Raw genomic sequence first — 21,669 nt, forward strand, 5'->3', positions numbered from 1 at the left:
TATAATTTGAACTCACACACACAAAACTATTTCCTTTATGTTACAATTTTCTAAATTATATTAAATTGCATTGTGAAGAAATAAATTCTTTGCCACTGGGAGTTTTTGAGCAATTGTTGAATAATGTAAATCAGTAATTCTGTCTATACTAGAGTCTCTCAATGCATTTTGTAGAAAATTACTGTTTTGTAATGTTAATGAGTGATACTTTTGAAAGAAAAAGTTCTGTAGTCAAAGAAGTTTGGATTAAATAAAGTTAAACAGGTTTATTTCCTAAAAAAGTTCTTAGCTTACTTTATGTGCTTATATGGTTTGTGAATCTGAAGATATAATTTCCTTGACTAGATCAGCACTTCTTGCAGGATTAGCATGTCATGGAACACAGTTTGGGAAACCTTAGGTAATTATGTTGATCTCTAAAGTAATGCTACTTAAAGTGTGGACTGATGCCCAGTCCATAAGTTGTTTATTGCAGATTCATAACAAGATAAATTAGAAGTTGAAAGTAATCAGTTAAAATCTTCTATAGCAATTAGACATCGCCATGACATCTAGGTAGATGATTAGTAGACTTGTTATGTTGATTAAGTATTGGCCAATTAAGTATTGGCCAGTATCTTTCGGCTTTTGTGGTGATTCATGTGGCTTCATGTACTGCAGACTAGTCATGCTCAGTAGCATCACTTAATGGTCCTTGAAGATTGAAAGGAAAAGTTGTGTTCTTCACCATCGATAGTTTGAGAAGCACTGCTCTGCAGTTCCATCTATTTTCTAAGAGTCTGCTCATCTCAGGCTAAACATAGTGTCCTTTCTCATTTAAAAGTTTATAATCTATTTAATATTCAAGTTTTATATAAAGTATATAAAACAGTCAATTATAGAAATATGTAACAGGGTGTGATTTTTATTTACTTCTAAGGAAACTTTAAAATCAATTGTCATTTTTAGAATTCTAAAGTAATTATGTAATTAACTACAGTTGATCCTTGAACAACGCGGGGGTGAGGGGTGCCAACTCCTCGTGCAGCTGAAAATCTGTGTGCAACTTTTGTCTCCCCAAAAACTTAATTGCTAATAGCCTACTGTTGACCAGAAGCCTTACCGGTAAAATCGTCAATTAACACATATTGTGTAAGTTATATATATTCTATTCTGTATTCTTACACTAAAGTAAGCTAAAGAAAAAAAATGTTATTAAGAAAATCATAAGGAAGAGAAAATACATATAGAGTACTGTCCTGTAAAAAATATGCAGATAAGTAGTTCAAACCTGTTGTCATTCAAGAGTCAGCTGTATCTTGTTGTTTTATTAAGTGAGAATTTCTGTTGTGAATTGTACATTCAAAAGCCATAGTTACAGCTCACATTTTCATATAACCATGGACATCTTTTATTAGGTTTCATGAGTCTTGGAGATTTTTGTGTTTTTCAGGTTTCTGCTTTCTTAAAAACTTCTCTTAAAAAAATTCGCATTAATCTCTTATATTCTGTGATATTATTTCTCAATTATCTGTACAAATGAAGTTAAGTTTAGGTGTGAAATTAGGTGTGAAATCCAGTTATGCTAGAGCATAGACTGTCTTTGCCTCTTTCCCATCCTTTGGATTAGATGAATTTTTCTGTTGTTAAGCTAATCAAGGATTTGAATAGAAGATTACATATTTATAATTTCTGAAAGTATCTAGTTTCTGAATCAAGGACTTTCATCTGATTGTGCTTCGTAAATGATAGACTATATTCTACAGATCAATAACTATGTAATTCCCATAAAGAAAAGGAAGGGATTTAAGACACACACATGCACATGTACACACTGCATGATATAACATCTTGAAGAAAAAAGGTGGATTGACTAATGAAAAAAATTAAAGTTGGATATCAGGATGCTTGCCACTAGCTAATTGTAAAATCTTAATCATGTCTTCTCTAAACCCAGTTTTCTAATTTGTCAGTAGACGTATTGATAATCCTCCCCTTCCCCACCCCTGTCCACACACTGAACTCATAAATCTTTAGGAGAATAAAATTAGAACACATGTGTGAAGTGCTTTAAAATAATGCACTGAAACATCATAGCTGTGCCTTGATAATTTTTCAGTAATTCAAAGGTAAATGTGCTCTTCCTTGTAGTTTGCTGTACTTTCAAGATGTGGTTAAACAAACACAGATAAGCTTGGTGTTTGAAGTGTCTAGTACTAAGCTGGACATCGTGCATATTATTGGTCAAAAACAATGATGGTAAGGAATAGAAAAAGTATGAGTTGAAAAGATTTGAATTCAAATTTTGGCTCTTGTATTAATTCTTTCTCTAAAGATTTCCAATGTATTAGACCTTTTGGAGCTCCAATTTTCCCATGTGTAAAAATGAGAGAAAGGGAATAAATTATATCCAGGGTTCTTTCTTTCTTTAGCAGATCTTGAGTTAGAGTTCCAGACTAATACGACAAAAATAATAAAAACGTGGACCACAAGATGGCGTTTGTAGCTAATGAGTCCTTTTGCATTAACTGTTAGTCTTTTAAGTATTTGCAGGACTTATAAATCAAGCTTATTACTTATATTCTTGAGAGATATGTAAAAGTAATTTTTAGAAAAAATATGCAAATTCTGTTATTTTAAAGTTGTTGATAGTTCTAAAATTATAAATTGGCAGATGATTCTTAGAAGCTGAATTTAGACTCTTCCAAAAATGAAATGTAATGAGCAACTTTGAGCTATTACAAAATAATAGAAGTTGCTTTCCTCTAGCAACATCATCTCTAATTTCTTTCTGGATTGATTACATTCACAATTTAAAATATGCAGTTCCTGTAAGTTTTCAGTACTGTTTTGAATCTTAAGCTTAGGTGGTAAAAAGCATTTACTGAAATGATACACATTCCATTACCCTCAATTTAGGCATGATCTACATTTTTTATAATGTAATTTATTTTGCAGTGAAATTGGCCTAGTACAGAGATGTTCACATATTTGAGCTTCAGTGTTTCCTCAAATGTAGGTGATAGCATTTGTGCCCAAGATCATTTGAGACAGCATTAAAATACTTAGAGGACACTCAGTCATATTTTTCATTTTTAATTTATTAGAAGACATGCAATTATCATGGTACTGTCTAAAAGATATTTTTAGATTGGTAGGAAAAACCTAGAAGCACAACAACTTTTGGCTTAATATGGAAACTTCTGGTTTAAAAATAATATATGGTAAAGTTTGGCTTTTATCACATTTCATAATGATAGGTTTAATTGTTATTGTTTCAGGCAAATGTATAGTTATTTTACTCTATTATCATAGAGATATATAAATAGTATTTTATTAATTTGACTTAGGTGATAATTTGGATAAAACTAAATTTTCTATTAGCTATTCCACAAACAGGGTGGTAGCATTACCAATGGAGACATTAAACTTTATATTGACATTGCATGTTGACCAAGAGCATGGCTTTGGACAGACACAACTTGTAACTTTGAGCTGAGAGACCTTGAAGACTTTATTTTAGTGAGCCTCAGTATCCTTCTCTATAAAGGGCTGAAAATAATAGTACCTCCATCACAGATTTGTTTGGGTATTAAAATATATCTGTATGTATGTGTGTATGCATGTATGGAATGGAATAAGGAAAGATGAAAGAAAATTCCTGGAAGGAAAATTCAGTATTCCCTGTAAGTCACTAAAAATAAATTATTTTGAAGCTTTTATACTCATAAACATCCTTCTAGGAGTCTCCTGCAACTTACTCCTTAAGCTACAATTTGCTCTACTTGAGCCTGAAATTGCCAATATAGGAAATAAGTTTCAAAGCTGATGATAGATAGATAGATAGATGGATAAAAATATATGTGATGTCCTTAGCTTGGTTCCTAGCACATAATAAAGGTTTCAATAAATGTAGGCTACCAATAGAGCAGCAATAGTAGTAATTGAAAATATTTCTCAGTTTATGAATCACCTCTTTGGAAATTATTTATAATGATAATTATCTTGTAAATATCAAATACTGAGGAAAGAGGTAAAATTTTATGCTTGATGCATTTCCACACTGTGTCAAGCCAAGGAGAGCAAGACAGATTTATAAATTGTGTGTGATCTCATTTCCCAGCTTCTTGTTGGCTACAATTAGCCTCTGGTAGCATTCACTTTTAATTCTAGGCTCACACTTAATGGACATACACAGTCCAAGCCCCTTACTTTATGAATGAGTAAACAGGCCCAGAGCAGTGAAGATATTTGCTTGAAGTCACACTGCAGGACAGAACCTCTTCGTACCCCACCAACTTGAGAAAATACTGATTCTTAAACATGCAAGCTTTCATTGGAAGCTACATTGTATCTGTAGAAACACCATTTTTGTCATCATTCATTCTCTGGAAAATTTGGTCATATCTGCTTGTAGGGTTACCACACACTTATGAGAACTGAAGAGACATTTATCTTTTCTTTTCTTTTTTTTTTTTTTTTATTTGAGAGAGAATGAGAGAGAGCAAGCACATGAGGAGGGGAGGGTCAGAGGGAGAAGCAGACTCCCCGCCGAGCAGGGAGCCCGATGCGGGACTCGATCCCGGGACTCCAGGATCATGACCTGAGCCGAAGGCAGTCGCTTAACCAACTGAGCCACCCAGGCGCCCAATATTTATCTTTTCTAATGGCGAATTTTCATCACCACCTTTGCTGAAATAGCAACAGATTTACTTTCAAAACTAGCTTTGGAATTAAAACTTACTTTCTAAATATTCTGTCCCTGCATTTGAGAAGTTTTTAAGCATGTGTATAGGAACAAAAAGGTTTCTGTTTACCTGTTGGATCTCTCTCCCGCAGCTCTGGCTCACCTTCCTAACTGTACAGCTTTGTTTTCCAGTCCTGCCCTTCAAAGAGAAGCTGCAGGTTTTGGCCTTTGGCTACAAACTGGAGCCACCTGGGGAAAATGTGCACTGGATTCTCAATTAGTGAGGATTTGTGATAAATTTACTTTTTGATCACCCAACATCCTGCCCAGTAGCATGTACAGCATATTTATTGGCTCACTTTTATTGCAGTGAGGCACCGGAGACAGTGGGAAAGGTACTGAAATCTGTAGACACAGTTTTCTTAACTATAAGATGCAATTCCTTGATTTCGTCAAAGTATTGTATCAAATAAAATGATATGTGTGGAAGATTATGACACACTATTCCACTCACAGTGGAATTCCTGTTGTTGATTCTCTGGGGATAATATGAGAATCTAAAACTAGAATGAGCTGCTGGGTGCTGCTAAGAAGGTCAGGCCGACAGTAGTGCTGGGTATTTTCTATTGTTACTCTAACTTTGATAGATATTAACTTACTTCACTAATTGTAATGATTTAAAAGTGGAAGAAATCAATTCCTTGATAGAAAGCAATGAGAAGCCAAGTAACAGAAATATCTTTTTAAAAAACATGATTTACAATTATAAGCAAGTCTCACTAGGTTTTGAGATTGTGTTGCTGTTGTTTTGATGACTGTTTATCTCCTCCAATTATCACAGTCATGGACACAGTAGATACTGAAATAAATTGCTTAACTACATGGTACAAACAATCCATCTCTTGAGTCTTTACTTGGTTTTTCATACTAAAAAAAAAAAAAAACAAGAAAGAGAAAAGAGTTTTAGGGATTATCTCTTATTATTTTAAAATAGATTTATGTACATTCATTGGATAGATGTGCAAATATCAGGTAACAGGGTAATATTAAATATTGGCAGGAGGGGACAGTTGACATATTGATTTAGAAAAAAAAATCTATCAAAATTCCAAAAGAGGGCCGGTAGCATCAGGAGCTACCTAGTTCAGGTTTAGAGAGCAATAGAAGCCAGGATGTCAATTAATTAATAGTCAGGTTGAAAACTGCAGTTTTTGTGATGACCAGCGTATTTGTATGTGTAGTTCAATACGTTCCTTCTCTGTAATCATCAGCATTTACTGAGTACTTAATGTATGCCTGGCATGTATTAACTAGGTCCTCTTCAAAGAGTGTGTGTGCTCCTGGAAATATGTAAAGAATTTCCAAGAGGTGTGTAGGGAATCAATTTCTACACATTCAACCTGCACATATATACTTTCCTAAAATTTTTTCAGCTTAATGCCCCTTGCAGTCATGCATTTTCTTACCCACCTCTCCTTCCAGAATTGCCCTTTTTCCACTAGGTAAAAGAATGGTATCTCATCTTGATGGCCCAGTGACTTATTGAATGTATCCTGATGGTCATTTGAGAGATTACTTTCCATTTGTTGATGAATAAATACTGGCTGTACTACCTACCAGATTTGTAATATCACAGATGTACTTAACGATTTGTGCCTCAACTTTCTCATCTGTGAAATAAGATACGTAACAGTCATTGTAAGGTGGTAATATGCAGGTAATACATAATAAAGCAACCATTATAATGCCTGAGCAAATATTCATATTGGTATATATTGCAGGTGTCATGTTTTTTTCTATTGTTTTTCTATGGTAGCGTTCTATAACTCATATTTCAAAATACATAAATTGTTTTTCTTCCTATCGTATGGTAGATGGTAAGGAGATAATTCTGTAGTTAATTTGTCTTTTTTACTAAGTTTCACTGTCCCGTTTAGGACTTAGTTGGGAAATGAAAATGTTAATTCACAACACTAATCAGTGTGGATGTCTATTGAATATCTTCCTTAGACATTTATTAAACTAGAATAGTTGAAGCAGAAGATGACAATAGAAGTTTCTTCAGGGAGAATTAATGCCGTCTTTGGTGTAATTTGGATCATTTATTTGACAGGAATTCTAAACAGAGCAGACTGCTCAGAATTACATTTTGAATTTTACCTTGAGGACTTCAGAAGTTTATTCAAATGATAGTTTGGCAGAATTATCAAAAAGATGTGATATCTCCTGAAAGCAGTAATTGCTTTGGGCTGCCCTGCAGGGTTACCAGATGGTAGAATTGTGTATGGATTTGCAGAGGAGGCCAGAGGGCTCTAGTAGAAATGAGGTTCACAAGGGAAACGGGGCTCATCCCAGATGCAAAGTATGGTCTGCTCTCTATTGGGCCACTGGTCCCAGTTAATAACTTTCCTTGTTTTGTAGATACTGTAGCTAGAGATTTAAAGTGATTTGTATTTTGGTACTTTTCTATTTCCTGCTTTGTTTATACTCAAAATTTGGTGAAGGAGATTTTTGAGTATATATAAGGCTGAGTTTTACTTTCTGTTTTTCCTTGGCATTGAAAAGAAATAAAATACTAATGACAGCTAATATTTACTGCATGTCTGCCTATGATGTTAACTTTAGGTTTTTTGTAGGTGTTCTTCCTCAGGTTGTGGAAATTCTCCTCAATTCCTAATTTGCTGACAGTTTTTTAAAATCAGAAATGGACATTATAATTTGACAAATGCCTTTTCTATGTCTATTGAGATGATATTACATTTAATATAGCTAATTACATTGATCAATATTTGAATGTTAATCCAATCCTACAGTCCTGGGATCAACCCCTTTTGGTCATTCTATAGATTGTTGGATTTGCCAAAATTTTGTTTAGAATTTTTGTATCTATGTTTATGAGAGATACTGGTTTGTAATTTTATTCTCTTACACTGTCTTTGGTTTTCGTAAATTGGAAAGCATTCCCGTGACTTCAATTTTCTGGTAGAGTTTGTATAGAATTAATGATTCCTTCCCTAAATGTTTGATAAAATTCACCAGTGATGGCCATTGGGCCTAGAGTTTTCTTTGTGGGAAGATATTTAACGACAAATTCAAATTCATTGAGTTATTCTGTTTCTTCTGGAGTGAGTTTGTGTAGTTTGTGTCTTTGAGGGAATTGGTCCATTTCATTTTAAGTTGTCAGTGTATAGGTATAAAGTTTTTCATAATATTACTTTATTTCCTTCAGTAGAATCTGGAGTGATGTCACCTTTCTCAGTCCTAACAGCTGGAAATTTGTGTCATATCTCTTCTTTTAGGTCTGGTTAATGATTATCACTTTTATTAATCTTCTCTAAGAGCCAACATTTGGTTTCATTGATTTTTCTATATTTTTTCTCTTTTTCATTGATTCGCACCCTGATCTTTTCAGCTTGCTTGCTTGCTTGCTTGCTTGCTTTCTAGTTCTCCCTTGTTTGGGTTTAATTTGTTTTACTTGTTTGTTTATGTTTTTAAAGATTTTATTTCTTTATTTGACAAAGAGAGAGAGCACAAGCAGGGGGAGCAGCAGAGGGAGAGGGAGAAGCAGGCTTCCCGAGGAGCAGGGAGCCCGATGCGGGGCTCGATCCCAGGACCCTGGGATCATGACCTGAGCTGAAGGCAGACGCTGACCTGTCTGAGCCACCCAGGCGCCCCTATGTATTTATTTATTTGTTTGTTTGTTTGTTTTTAGTGTGGAAACTCAAATCATTTATTAAGACCTTTCTTCTTTTATTTTATTTTTTTTTAGTTTCTATTTTAATTCCAGTTGGTTAACATACTATAATATTAGTTTCAGGTGTACCATATATAGTGATTCAACACTTCCATTCATCACCCAGTGCTCATTGCAAACTTTCTTCTTTGCTAATAGACATTTAGTGTTATAAATTTCTATGTACTGCTTTAGTCACATCCCAGAATTTTTTATATGCTGTGTTTTTATTTTTATTCAGTTCAAAATACTTTCTATCTAAATTTCCTTCTGATTTCTTCTTTGACAGAGGGGTTATTATATGTGTAAGTTTCCTGTTTAGATTTCAAATATTTGGGTATTTTTCAGATATCTCTCTATTACTGATTTCTAATTTAATTCCATTATGTTCAGGGAACAAACTTCATGTGACTTGACTCTAAATTTACTGAGACTTCTTTTGTAGCCTAGAATATGGTCTATTTTGGTAAATGTTGCATATGCACAAGAATAAACATGTATTTTCCTTTCTATAGATACTGGTTAGGTCAACTTGACTGATAATGGTGTTCTAGTTTTCTGTATCACTGCTGATTTTCTGTCCACATATTCTGTCAATTCTTGTGAGAAAAGTGTATCAAAATCAATTGTAATTGTGGATTTGTCTTTCTCCTTACATTTCTATCAGTTTTTGTTTCATGTATTTTAAAACCCTCCCATTATATATATATAAATATTTTAAATTATGCCTAGAAAAAGTGATGCCTTTATCATTATGAAATAACCTTTAACTCTGATAATAATCTTTGTTCTAAAATCTATTTTATCTAATATAGCCACTCTAGCTTTCTTCTGACATGTGTTACATAGTATATATATTTTTTCGCCCTTTTAATTTAAATGTGTTTGTGTGTATTTCTTATAAGTGGAATATAGGTGGGTCTTGTTTTTATTTAATAGGACAATCTGTGTCTTATTGGAGTATTTACTTATTAACATTGAAATTGATTATTGATATGGCTAGGTTTGAGTCTATTATTTTGCTATTTGTTTTTTATTTGTTCTTTGCTCCCATTTTCTTCTTTATGCCCTCTTTTGGATAATAGACAATTTTGTATCGCTTCATTTTAGATCTTTTGTTGGTGTATTCGATATACCTTTTACTTGTTAGTGGTTATTTTCAGGTTTATTTTTTGTAGCTTAATCTTATCATCGTCTACCTTCAAGTAATATTATACCACTTCACCTATCATTTAAGAACCTACATTTTCTTTCTCCTGGCCTTTATGCCCTTTTTGTCATATATTTTATTTGTACATGTATTATAAGCCTCACAAGGTCTTGTTACTATTATTATTAATAATTAAGTAGTCAATTGTATTTTAAATAAATTTAAGGAATAAGAAAAATATATATGTTTCCATATCATTGTCATATTCTGTGTTCTTCATTCCTTTGAATGGATTCATATTTCTGTCTGGTCTCATTTTCTTTTTGCTTGATGAAATATTTCTTTTTTAAAAAACATTTCCTGTAGTGTGGTCTGTTGGTGACAATTCTATAGCTTTTGTATGTCAGAAAATATCTTTATTCCATCTTTTTTTTTTTTTTTTGATGCCTGATCTTATTTATTTGTCACTCTTAGAAAATCTCATTTTTGACTGGACTCAGACTTATTCCATCTTTGTTTTTGAAGGATTATTTTTGCTAGGCATAGAATCCTATATCTTTTTTAGTATTTTTTTCTCTCAGTACCTTAAAAATATTATTCTGCTGTCTTCTCATTTACATCATCTTGGATGAGAAATACTCATCCCTATTTTTTCTTCTTTTGTAGGTAACAGTATCATTTTTCTCTGTCTCTAAAGATTGTCTTTATCACTGATTTTGAGCAATTTGGTTATAAAGTGGCTTGATGCATTCTTCCTCATGTTTCTTATGTTTAGAGTTTGTTGAGTTTCTTGGATTTGTGGGTTTATAATTTATCAAATTTGGAAAAATTGTGGCCTTTATATTTTCCAAAAGTTTTTGTGCATCCCACCTTTTTAGCGATGCTAATTACATATATATTATACTACTGCAAGTTGTGTCCTCTGGATCACTGATGCTCTTTTCCTTTCTTTCTCATTGATCTTTTTTCTTTTTTAAAGATTTTATTTATTTATTTATTTATTTATTTATTTATTTATTTATTTAAGAGAGTGAGAGAGAGCATGAGAGTGGGTTGAGGGACAGAGGGAGAAGCAGACTCCCCGCTGAGCAGGAAGCCCGATGTGGGACTCGATCCCAGGACCCCGGGATCATGACCTGAGCCGAAGACAGCTGCTTAACTGACTGAGCCACCCAGAAGCCCCTCATTGATCTTTTATCTTTGTGTGTCTTCTTTTAGATATTTTCCATTCCTACGCCTTCGTGTTCGCTAATTTTTTTCTTCTGCATTGGTCTTATATGTTACTAATTCCATTCATTATATTTTTTCATCTCACACATAGTGATTTTCATCTCAGGAAGGCTAATTTGTGTCTATTCTTCATTTGTTCCATGCCTCTACTTAACTCTTTGAACATCTAGGACACTTTTATAATAACTGGTTTAATGTCCTTGTCTGCTAAAATCTAACATCTTTGTCAATTCTGGGTCAGTTTCTTTTTTTTTTTTCTTCCAAATTTTTATTTAAATTCCAGTTAGTTAACACCGTGTAATACTGGTTTCTGGTGTAGAATTCATCTCTTACATACAACACCCAGTGCTCATTACAGGTGCCCTCCTTAGTCCCCATCAGCCATTTAACCCATCCCCTGCCCACCTCCCTGCTCCAGTAACCCTCAGTTTGTTCTCTATAGTTAAGAGTCTGTTTTTTTGGTTTGCCTCTCTCTTTTCTCCCCCCATTGCTCATTTGTTTTGTTCTTTAAATTCCACATATGAGTGAAATCATATGGTATTTGTCTTTCTCTGACTGACTTATTTCACTTAGCATTATACTCTCTAGCTGTATCCACATCGTTACAAATGGCAAGATTTCACTCTTTTTTATGGCTGAGTAATATTGCATTGTATATAAATTTCAATTGATTGATTTTTCTCCTCATTATGGATTATGTTTTCTTGCATCTTTTTATCCTGTTATACTTAATTAGATGCCAGATATTATGAATTTTGTTGCATGTTGAATATTTTTGTATCCCTATTGCGCTTAATTCAGTTGCTTGGACACAATTTGATCCTTTAGGGTCTTACTTTTAAGATTTGATAGATGGTACTTGAGCAGCTTTTAGTAGAGGGCAAGAGAGTATTGAGGCAAGACGCTTCTTTGTATCCTACCCAATATCTCATGAATTATGGGATTTTCCAATCTCTTTGGTGGGATCCTGTACTATTCTAGTCCCTGGGAGAACATGGACACTGTTCACTCTAATTCTCAGTGGTGGCTTTTTTTTCCAGGCCTCAGGTAGTTTTCTACATGCATGTACTGATCAGGACTCCACTGAATACCCAAGGGAGACCCACCACAGATCTCCAGAGTGCTCTGTCTGCACTCTTTCTCCTCTGGTACTCTGCTCTCCGAACCCTCCTGCATTACTTTTCTATAGACTCTTAGCTCCATCTCTTCAACTCAGGAAGTCTGCCTGGCTACATCTAAGTTCACCGTCTTTCACCGTGGCCTCGAAATTCTCTTAACGCAGTAAATTGGTGTATTGGTTTGCTAGGACTGCCATAACAAAACACCACAAACTAAGTGACTTAAACAACAAAAAATTATTTTCTTACAGTTCTGGAGTTTAGATGTCCAAGATCAAGATGTTGGCAAGCCTGGTTTCTTGGTTTCTTCTGAGGCCTTTCTTCTTGGCTTTGCAGATGACCAGCCTTCTCCCTGTGTCCTCACATTGTCTTTTCTCTCTGCTGTCATTCCTGTAGTCTTCTTGTATAACCAATTTCCTCTTAGAAGACACTAGTCAGATTGGATTAGGGCCCGTCTTAACAGCCTCATTTCAACTGAATCACCTCTTTAAAGGCCTTATATCCAAATACTTTCACATTCTGTGGTACTTCAATAAATGAATTTTTTTATTGTATTTATTATATTATTATTTTTTTAATTTAAATTCTGTTATTAACATATAATGTATTATTGGTTTCAGAGGTAGAGGTCAGTGATTCATCAGTCTTACATAATACCCAGTGCTCATTATATGCCCTCCTTAATGTCTATCACCCAGTTACCCCATCCCCCCCACCCCCCTCCCCTCCAGCAACCCTCAGTTTGTTTCCTATGATTAAAGGTCTCTTGTGGTTTGTCTTCCTCTCTGGTTTCGTCTTGTTTTATTTTTTCCTGTCTTCCCATGTGATCCTCTGTTTTCAACAAATGAATTTTGAAGTATCTCAGAATGTGCTTCAACAAATAAGTTTTGGGGACACAATTCTGCCCATAACAGGAGGGTAATCGTAGAGCTCAGATTGTTTTTATCATGTCTCTCAGGGATCACTGTTCTTTGTTGCCTGATGTTCAGGGTCTTGAAAACTGTCATTTCATATATTTTTTCTTATCTATCTATCTACCCACCATTTTGGCCAGCAACAGAAGTCCTAAGCCCAAGTTCTTAACCACTGTACCATACATTATTCCTCACATTGCCCTTCCACAGACATGCACAGAAATTTATGGGCTTACTCCTACTAGGAAACGTTTTTTAACTCATTCTAGTCTGATTTAGATCCCACTACTATTTATTTTCATCATACCCTGTAACTTCATAGACCCTGAAGTTGATTATATTTGCTTACTTATGTTTCTTTGCTAAATCATAAGTTCCACGAGGTCAAGGATTGTGCCCCAGACCCTGTCATAGTGCCTGACATAATAAGAACTCAAAAATATTTTTTGAGTGAATGGATGTTTTATGTCAACCCCCACATCCCAAATTATGTATAGTTTGGACAGTTATAAAAGACATAAGGTCTAAAAGTTGAAGCATAGATCAAATGTGAGGTATTTATCTTAATGCCCTTTCATGGGTATAAGCATTTAGATGTAAAGACATCTGCTTCTTCTCCTGAACCATGTCAGAGGAGGCCACTCTTGCCTGGTGGTCCCTGTCATAGCTACTTGGCCTTCTCTCTTGTCCCTGCCCTCTCCTTCCTTACCCCTATCTTATTTTGTTATTTCTTCATCCCACTGAGATAGGTATTATTATTTTACACCCAAAGTAGAAAATCAGAGAGTTAGTAACTTACTAAAGAGTAAAGGTAAATCACAGAACTAATTCATCACAGTGACTAAAATTATGCTTTGTGGCTTATACTTGGCTTCCAGTACTCTCTAAAGTTTTTAAATCAAAAATATCCCTTAAAGTCTTGATAGGCTTAATTATTCTTATGAGACCTGTATTATACCAAGCCTGACTTTCAAAATACATACATCACAAAATAAATACTCAACATTTTACCCAGTAATTTACTCAGTTTTTTAAAATTTGATAATTAAGTTTTCAACAGTATTTTCTACTGTTCTCATGCAAATATATAATTTTCTAGCCTTATTATTCATTTCCTAGGCTATTGAAACTATCTCAGAATCAAATCACTGCATATAACCATTATAAAAACCTTATTTGGCAAAATGCTTCCCATATTCTAAATCTTCAGTTTGAAAAAATATTGATACACACACACACACACACACACACACACACACACACACCTACATAAGTCCATACATACTTTTTGGAACATAGCACATTTATAATTTGGGAGGTTTAAATTTTTGAGTTTGTATTGTGTTTGGGAAATTGCTGGTCTGTCACTAGTATTTGTCAGATGTGGACATATTAAAGCTATAAGAGGATTAGAGGATAAAGAAGTGATGTGAAAGTAGTTTAGGCAAGTTAACCAGTGTTAATCAGTCCAACTTCAGAGTGTATTATATAAAAAACTACATATATATGTATTTGTATATAGCAGTCTATCCACATTTGGGGAAAAAAAATGATTTCTTTCCTAATTAATTTTAGCTCATGCTAAATATATGTTAGAGTAAGTATGTTTTAGAAGAATCCTAAATATGTGTAAACTATTAAAATTATGCTGTGGATAAACTTCATACAGATAACTGAGACTAGGCTAGTAGGCAGGTCAGTCCTAGGCAACATCACAAAGGTGGCCACATTCCTGTTGTCTTGTCCCCACCACCTTCAGTCTCCTCTGATCCTTTTTCATTTCCTGTGGCACATCAATGACTAAGTTTCACCGTCTAGTCCCACGAGACCATCATAATATAATAATTGCTAATTTTTTGAGCACTTAATTTGTGTTAAGCATTCTGCATAGAGATTTATACAGATTAGGGAACTTTGATTTTTACAGTTGCCCTAGTGGTAAGTACTGTCATTAATCTCATTTATAGCTGGAGAAACTATAATAAAGATTCATCAGCTTGCCCAAACTCAAATTTGTAGTGGGATTCAAATCTGATGGATGCGTGCTTATATCCCCACTCCTCTGTCTAGATGCTTAACGCCTGCCTCCTTGGATGCAAATGGTCCATCTTTTCCTCCATAATTTAGTGGTTTCCTTTCCTGACAGTGGGGTAATACTGGGTTATTTTAGCAAACTAATCCATGCTCATTTTTTTAACCTTTTATGTTTTCCTCTTACTTAGCAATAGTATCCATGATTAGGAATTAAAATATGTAGAAAACAACAAGGATTTTGGCTTGCTGGTAGGAGAGAGGAGCAGGGCAGATTGCCCTAGGAACAAATACATAAGGATTTATTAATCCTTTCACTGCTGAAAGTTAACTACTGTTGATCTCGTGGTGTATTTCCATTATTCAGTGCCTTGCTACATGGGAATCCTTCCTTGCATCACAGACTGACCTCCACATGGAAGAAACCTCTGAAGATAAACCTGAATCCCATTGAGGACTTCTGTGTGATCTTTGGGAGACAGCATCTATTAACCAAAGTTATTCTTTCTGGATGGGCTGTGTCCTTTATGAAGTGGATGAAAAATGTTTCACACTATCTGGAAAACCAACAGCTTGAAACTCAGGTATTCCAGATAATTGATATGAATTTATAATACATACATATATATATGTTATACATACAAATATATATATGTATGTATTAGCTTAGTTTTTATTTTAAATTTGTGTGCCAATAAGTACATATAGAAATTCTTTGCCCAAATATTTGTTTGTGGAATATGTCATTTTAAATATATTACGAAGATTCAGTTTTAATAAAAAGTTTAATATGAAATGCCTGGCTGTGGTGTGGTGTGGTTTTTCTACTAGTAACTCAAGCCTCTGAAGCAGATTCTGATAAGAATTCAGCATGTTACCAAGCATACTATGTATTCACCTTTATTTCATCACAATTTTCTCTAAAATACTATTCACTTTGACATTAGGAACTTGAAGTAAAAATATAAAAATTAATTTAGTATTATTAAATATTAATGACAACTGTTCACAAGTTGGTTTGGTAAGAGTAAATTGTTTTTCACAATTGAAAAAATTACCAAGATAGATTTACATTATTCTTTGAGTTATTAGTTAGTAATCCTATGAAACCTAGTAATCAAGTAATACTGACCATACAGAGTGATTTCATTTTTTTTTTTTAAGATTTTATTTATTTATTTGACAGAGAGAGACACAGCGAGAGAGAGAACACAAGCAGGGGGAGTGGGAGAGGGAGAAGCAGGCTTCCCGCGGAGTAGGGAGCCCGAGGCAGGGCTCGATACCAGGACCCTGGGATCATGACCTGAGGCGAAGGCAGACGTTTAACGACTGAGCCACCCAGGTGCCCCCAGCATGATTTCATATTTATCTTATGGCTATATTTAGAAACTGTGTATGTTGGTTATTTAATATTTGCTAATTTTTTGAAATAGATATTTCTCAAGACTTTAAAGTTTGAGGTATTTGGTCATGCATGTTACGTTACATAAAGGACATTAAGTATCATTTGGGTATTAGCCTTAAATAAGTGTCACAAAAAACAACCTAGACATTTGTTTTAGATACACAAATGCAGATAATAAAGCTAAATGTTTTTCATAAATATTGGTATGTATAATTTTTGAACCATCTGTGATAAAGAATCTGACTCCATTTTTTGATGTTAGACCGCTGGTAGCTTTTAAGTACACTTTCCATCTTCCCCTCCTGCCACATCTGGTCAAGTTGCTAAGAAAGCCCGAGTGCTCCCTCCTTTGGCATTGACATGAAGTTCAAACCATATGACCCCCTCTCTGCATGTAGGAACCCACCCCCTGACCCACCATAAAAACCCCAAACCATTCTCCTTCTCCAGCTCTCTCAAATCATTTTCAGAACAGCCTGAGAGGCCTGCCCAACTCTCCCCAGAAAAGCTCATTATGTAAGTAATAAACCTTTTCGTAGCTTCTCAGTGTGTTTATGACATCACTACCCTTGACATCTAACACAAATTTTGGGTGAGAATCCTTCCTGTTTATTAGGATGGCCCCAACCATATTGTTTTGCAAGCAATTTTACTACTCCAAACTGTGTTTTCCCTATCTAGAGATAATGGAGATAATAATCTCTAACTCACAGGTTGTTAAAATGATATAGTAAACTTAGAACACCTACCAGACAGTAGGGGGTGAGGGAATTAGGTGGGGTGGTCGGAAAGTACAAACTTCTAGTTATAACTTAAGCCCTGGGGATGTAGTGTATACAACATGATGACTGTATGTTAACAACACTGTACTGTATACTTGTAAGTTACTAAAGGAATAGATCTTAAAAGTTCTCATCACAAAGGAAAAAAAGTTGTAACTGTGCTTATGTGATGTTAACTAATCTTATTGTAATCATTCTGTAGTAAATACATATATCAAATCATTGTTATACACCTTAAACTTAGAAATGTTAGATGTCAATTATATCTCAGTAAGACTGGGGAAAGAAAGAATACCTACCAGAGAAATGGTAGCCAATAAGATCATTAATTATTTAAATGGGAATCACATAAAAATGCTTTATATTTAGATTCAGTACCTTTCTTCTTCCTCTTTAGTTTTGCATGTCTTTCCTCCCCCGCTCCCTTCCTTTCTGTCCACATGACTGCCATCCCACATACATACCATACATACCCACACAGCTAACTCTTGTTAAGTAGTATGTATCCTTCCTTATATTTTCCCATACCCAAAGTATTCGGTATAGACTTACACACACACACACCCACACACACACACGTGCTCCCAAACACAGTTTTAAAATTTGTTTTATAAAAATTTGTTTTATAAAAATTTGTTGTATAAATTTATATACATGCTATTTTGTCTCTCATTTTGTCACTCAACAATATCTTGTGGAAATGTTCAAAGTCAAGAATAGCTCTAATAAATTTCTTAAATGGGTCTACAATATACCATGGTGTGAGTATGTAGTAATTTATGCAGACATTTTCTTGTTTATAGTTATTTACTTTGCTTCTAGTTTTTCATCACCCCAGAAAGAAACCCTATACCATTTGGCTATCACTTTCTAACCACCCCCCCCCATATCCCCAGGCCTAAGGAACCACCAATCTGTTTTCTGTCCCTATAAATTTGCCTATTCTCATTATTTCATATCACTGGAATCCTATAATATGTGATCTTTAATGACTGGCTTATTTCACTTAATATGTCTTCAACAAGTATTGCAACATTTGTCAGTACTTTATTCTTTTTTTAAAATGGCCAAAAATTGGGGTGCCTGGGTGGCTCAGTTGTTAAGCGTCTGCCTTCGGCTCGGGTCATGATCCCAGGGTCCTGGGATCGAGCCCCGCATCGGGCTCCCTGCTCGGCGGGAAGCCTGCTTCTCCCTCTCACACTCCCCCTGCTTGTGTTCCCTCCCTCGCTGTGTCTCTCTCTGTCAAATAAATAAATAAAGTCTTAAAAAAAATAAATGAATAAATAAATAAATAAAATGGCCAAAAATATTCTATTGTATGGATATACCACATTTTGTTTATCCATTATATTTGTTTATTCTTTGATAGACATTTAGGTTATTTTCAATTTTGACTATTATGAATAATGATGCTATAAAATTGGTGTATACATTTTTGTGAGTACATATATTTTCATTTTTCTTGGGCCTTTACATAGGAGTGGAATTGCTGGGTCATAGCACAACTGTATTTAACCATATAAGGAGTTGCCAGATTGTTTTCCAAAGTGGCTACACCATTTTACATTTCAACTAGCATGTATGAGGGTTCTCATTTCTCCACATCCTCATGAATGCTTGTTATTTTCTGTTTTTGTTTGTTTTTGTTGTATTATAGCCACCCAATTGGGTGAAATGATATCTGATTGTACCTTTGATTTGTATTTCCTGTTGCATCTTTTCATGTGACTTATGGCTATTTATATATATGCTTTGCAGATATATCTATTCAGATCTTTTGCCAATTTTTAAAGTGAGGTTGTCTTTTTATTATTGAGTTTAAGAGTTATTTATATATTCTAGATAAAAGTCCCTTATCAGATTATGGTTTGCAGATACTTCTTTTTACTTCTTGATAATGCACTTTGAAGCAAAGAAGTTTTTAATTTCGATGAAATTCATTGTTTCTGGTTTTTTTTGTTGTTGTTGCTTATGCTTTGGTGTCATTTTTAAGAATCCATTCTCAAATCTGAGCTTGTGCAGATTCACCCCTATGTTTTCTTCTAAGAGTTTTAACTTTTAGATTTATGTCTTTGATCCATTTTGAGTTACTTTTTGCATATGATGTGAGGGAAAGGCCCAATTTCATTCTTTTATATGAGGCTATCCAATTGTCCCAACACTATTTGCTGAAGAGGCTGTTTTACAATTTTCACACTGGGGATCAAGTCCATGGAACTCCTTATGTTGTCATCCCAGAGGTGGGACACCTGGTATAGCTTTTGAATTGGTTGTTGTGATGTGTGCTATGATGGTTGTTGTTATTAATATGGAAATATGACTACTGGATACCTCATTATAAAAAAGCCTCTTAACAACAACAAAATAACTCATTTGAATTTTACTTAAAAGAAGGATTTCCCCTGAAGTTTACATATACTTTTCATTCAACACATGCCTTCTTTCAATAACTGCTTCCCAAAACACAGATTTCCTGCTTTCAATTAATTTTCTCTGAGTCATATAGCCTTTCAAAAAAGACAAAAGAAGGATTTTAAGTGGATGTGCCAGTAACTGTTATATAGAATTGGTAATAGACTTAGTATATTTTGAAAATAGTTTAAGTCCGTCTTGTGATATTGCTAGGGTTCCACTCCCCCTACCCCTTTCATTCCAGTTACCTAGGGGGAAATTAAAAGTCTTTTTACCTCAACTGGCTCTTCAAAGCAGAAACATCAATGCTGAATCTGTCATTTTGACCCGAAATCCTAGGGAGAAAGAAACTTATTTCTTGTGTTTACAGGAAATGCGGTTGTACTTGGATGAAAGTCATCATCATAGAGGATGACTCATGGGAGCTTTGGAATCAGTGGGCTCAGGATAAGATCCGATCTGGAGATATTACTTGCCTGGTCCACAGTTTGTACTTTTCCTTCTCTTTTTGATTGGATAGGAAACATATATGCTCCATTTTTAGAGAACTACAAACACAGAGATACATACTTTAAGTAGGAAATTGTCACTAAACATGTGTATAATCCCAGGAAGATACAAATAAAAATCTGGGTTTGTTTCTTTTCTTTTTTTCCTCATGCCATGACTACCTTGAAGATAAGAGGCTCTGAAGTGAAGATAAGTACACTTATACTATTGACCATCTATTTCATAATCAATTTCTTTATCTTCTCTTTGCTTTAAACAGGTTTATAAGTTATTATATATTTTTTAAAACTCACAGTTTAATCTACTTGATCAAGTCCTATTATGGATTGATTTCTCTTTTATTGTGCTTTGGCTCTGTTTCTCCATTTGTATTTTTCTGTTATTGTTTCAGAATTTTTATCTTTTTGACAAAAGAACAAACCAAACTACTTTAGATCACAGGGAATTGATGCAGTTATATAACCAAAAATGAAAAGGGTATATTTGGGTATAACTGGTCCTGAACAGGTTTATTTCTCTTTCTGTCTTTATTTCCTACTTCTCTTGAAAGGGTTGACTTCCCGGACGCCTGGGTGGCTCAGTCGGTTGGGCGTCTGCCTTCGGCTCAGGTCATGATCCCAGGGTACTGGGATCGAGTCCCGCATCGGGCTCCCCGCTCCGTGGGGACCCTGCTTCTCCCTCTGCCTCTGCTTCTCTCTCTCTCTGTCTCTCATGAATAAATAAATAAAATCTTAAAAAAAAAAAAAAGAAAGGGTTGACTTCCTTTACCCCTATTGCTACCTTTACATGAGGCTCATTCTGTGGTTCTCAACTGGGGAATATTTAGCAGAATCTAATAATATAGTATGGTATAATATATAATATCATGTAATATCTAGAGATATTTTTGGATGCCACACTATGGGAGAAGGGTACTACTGGCATCTAGTTGGTAGAAGTCGGGTGCTACTAAGCATCCTGCAACAAGAAGTTATCTGACCCAAAATGTCAAGACTGCTGAGGTTGAGAAATCCTGGGCTAGATTAATGTCTACCAGTAGCCCCTGGATCACAAGTTCCCAACTATCTACGAGGAAGGAAAGAGCTCTTCCCTTCCAGTTTTAAATCAGTTGAAGATTCCTAGGGAAGACCTGGCTTCGGATACAGACAGTGCCTCCCTGTCCCCCTCAACACTGCTCCAGGCCAATCTTTGTGGCTAGAAACCAAAATACTGCAATCAACACAGCCTAGGTCAGGTTCTCACTTTTATACAAACTACATCAGCCAGGGAGGTTATGACCAAAGGAAGATGGCACCTTTAACTCAGACCACATGTTAGATGTTCATTTGCCAAAAGAAAAGAGCTACTTTATGCAGAAGTAAGCAGAATATCAGGGAAGATAAAATAATACCTTACGTCCACACTCTCATTTTAAAATGAGGATACGATTTTATTCATTTAGAATTTTTCAAGTTCTATACATTCATATATTTAACAGTATTCTGTTCTTATGCCTAAAATTTTCAATGAGAAAAGACTAAAGTAAAAATAGCTCTTCAAAGAACATGAATTAGAGATTACAAGTGTAAATAAACCATTAGTCTAGCACATATAATTACATAGGAAGTCAATCATAATTTTATTGGCTAAGAAATAGCACAAGACTGTGAAATTAGAGTCATTAGTGCATTAATCTGTATTGAAAATAAAACCTTTAGATTAGGTTTGATTGAGACCAG

At 34.7% G+C, this 21,669-nt stretch overlaps 1 protein-coding gene across 5 annotated transcripts in view; it reads left to right on the forward strand.

Annotated features, from left to right (window-relative positions):
• The window catches only part of SNX7 (sorting nexin 7), a 112,382-nt gene that overhangs the window by 76,720 nt on the left and 13,993 nt on the right, over positions 1 to 21,669 (forward strand). For 3 of the 5 annotated variants that reach the window (XM_081818846.1, XM_081818849.1, XM_081818848.1), the window contains exon 9: positions 15,210 to 15,638. The exons of the other annotated variants lie outside the window; for them this stretch is intronic. In XM_081818846.1, the coding sequence (XP_081674972.1) occupies positions 15,210 to 15,296 (87 nt within the window). In that variant the 3' untranslated portion in view covers positions 15,297 to 15,638. Of the gene's footprint in view, positions 1 to 15,209; positions 15,639 to 21,669 lie in introns of those variants that run through there. 5 annotated transcript variants of the gene reach the window in all.

The sequence above is a fragment of the Leptonychotes weddellii genome, chromosome 4 (genome assembly GCF_054177405.1).
Source record: "Leptonychotes weddellii isolate Sample4059 chromosome 4, ASM5417740v2, whole genome shotgun sequence".
Taxonomy (NCBI): domain Eukaryota; kingdom Metazoa; phylum Chordata; class Mammalia; order Carnivora; family Phocidae; genus Leptonychotes; species Leptonychotes weddellii.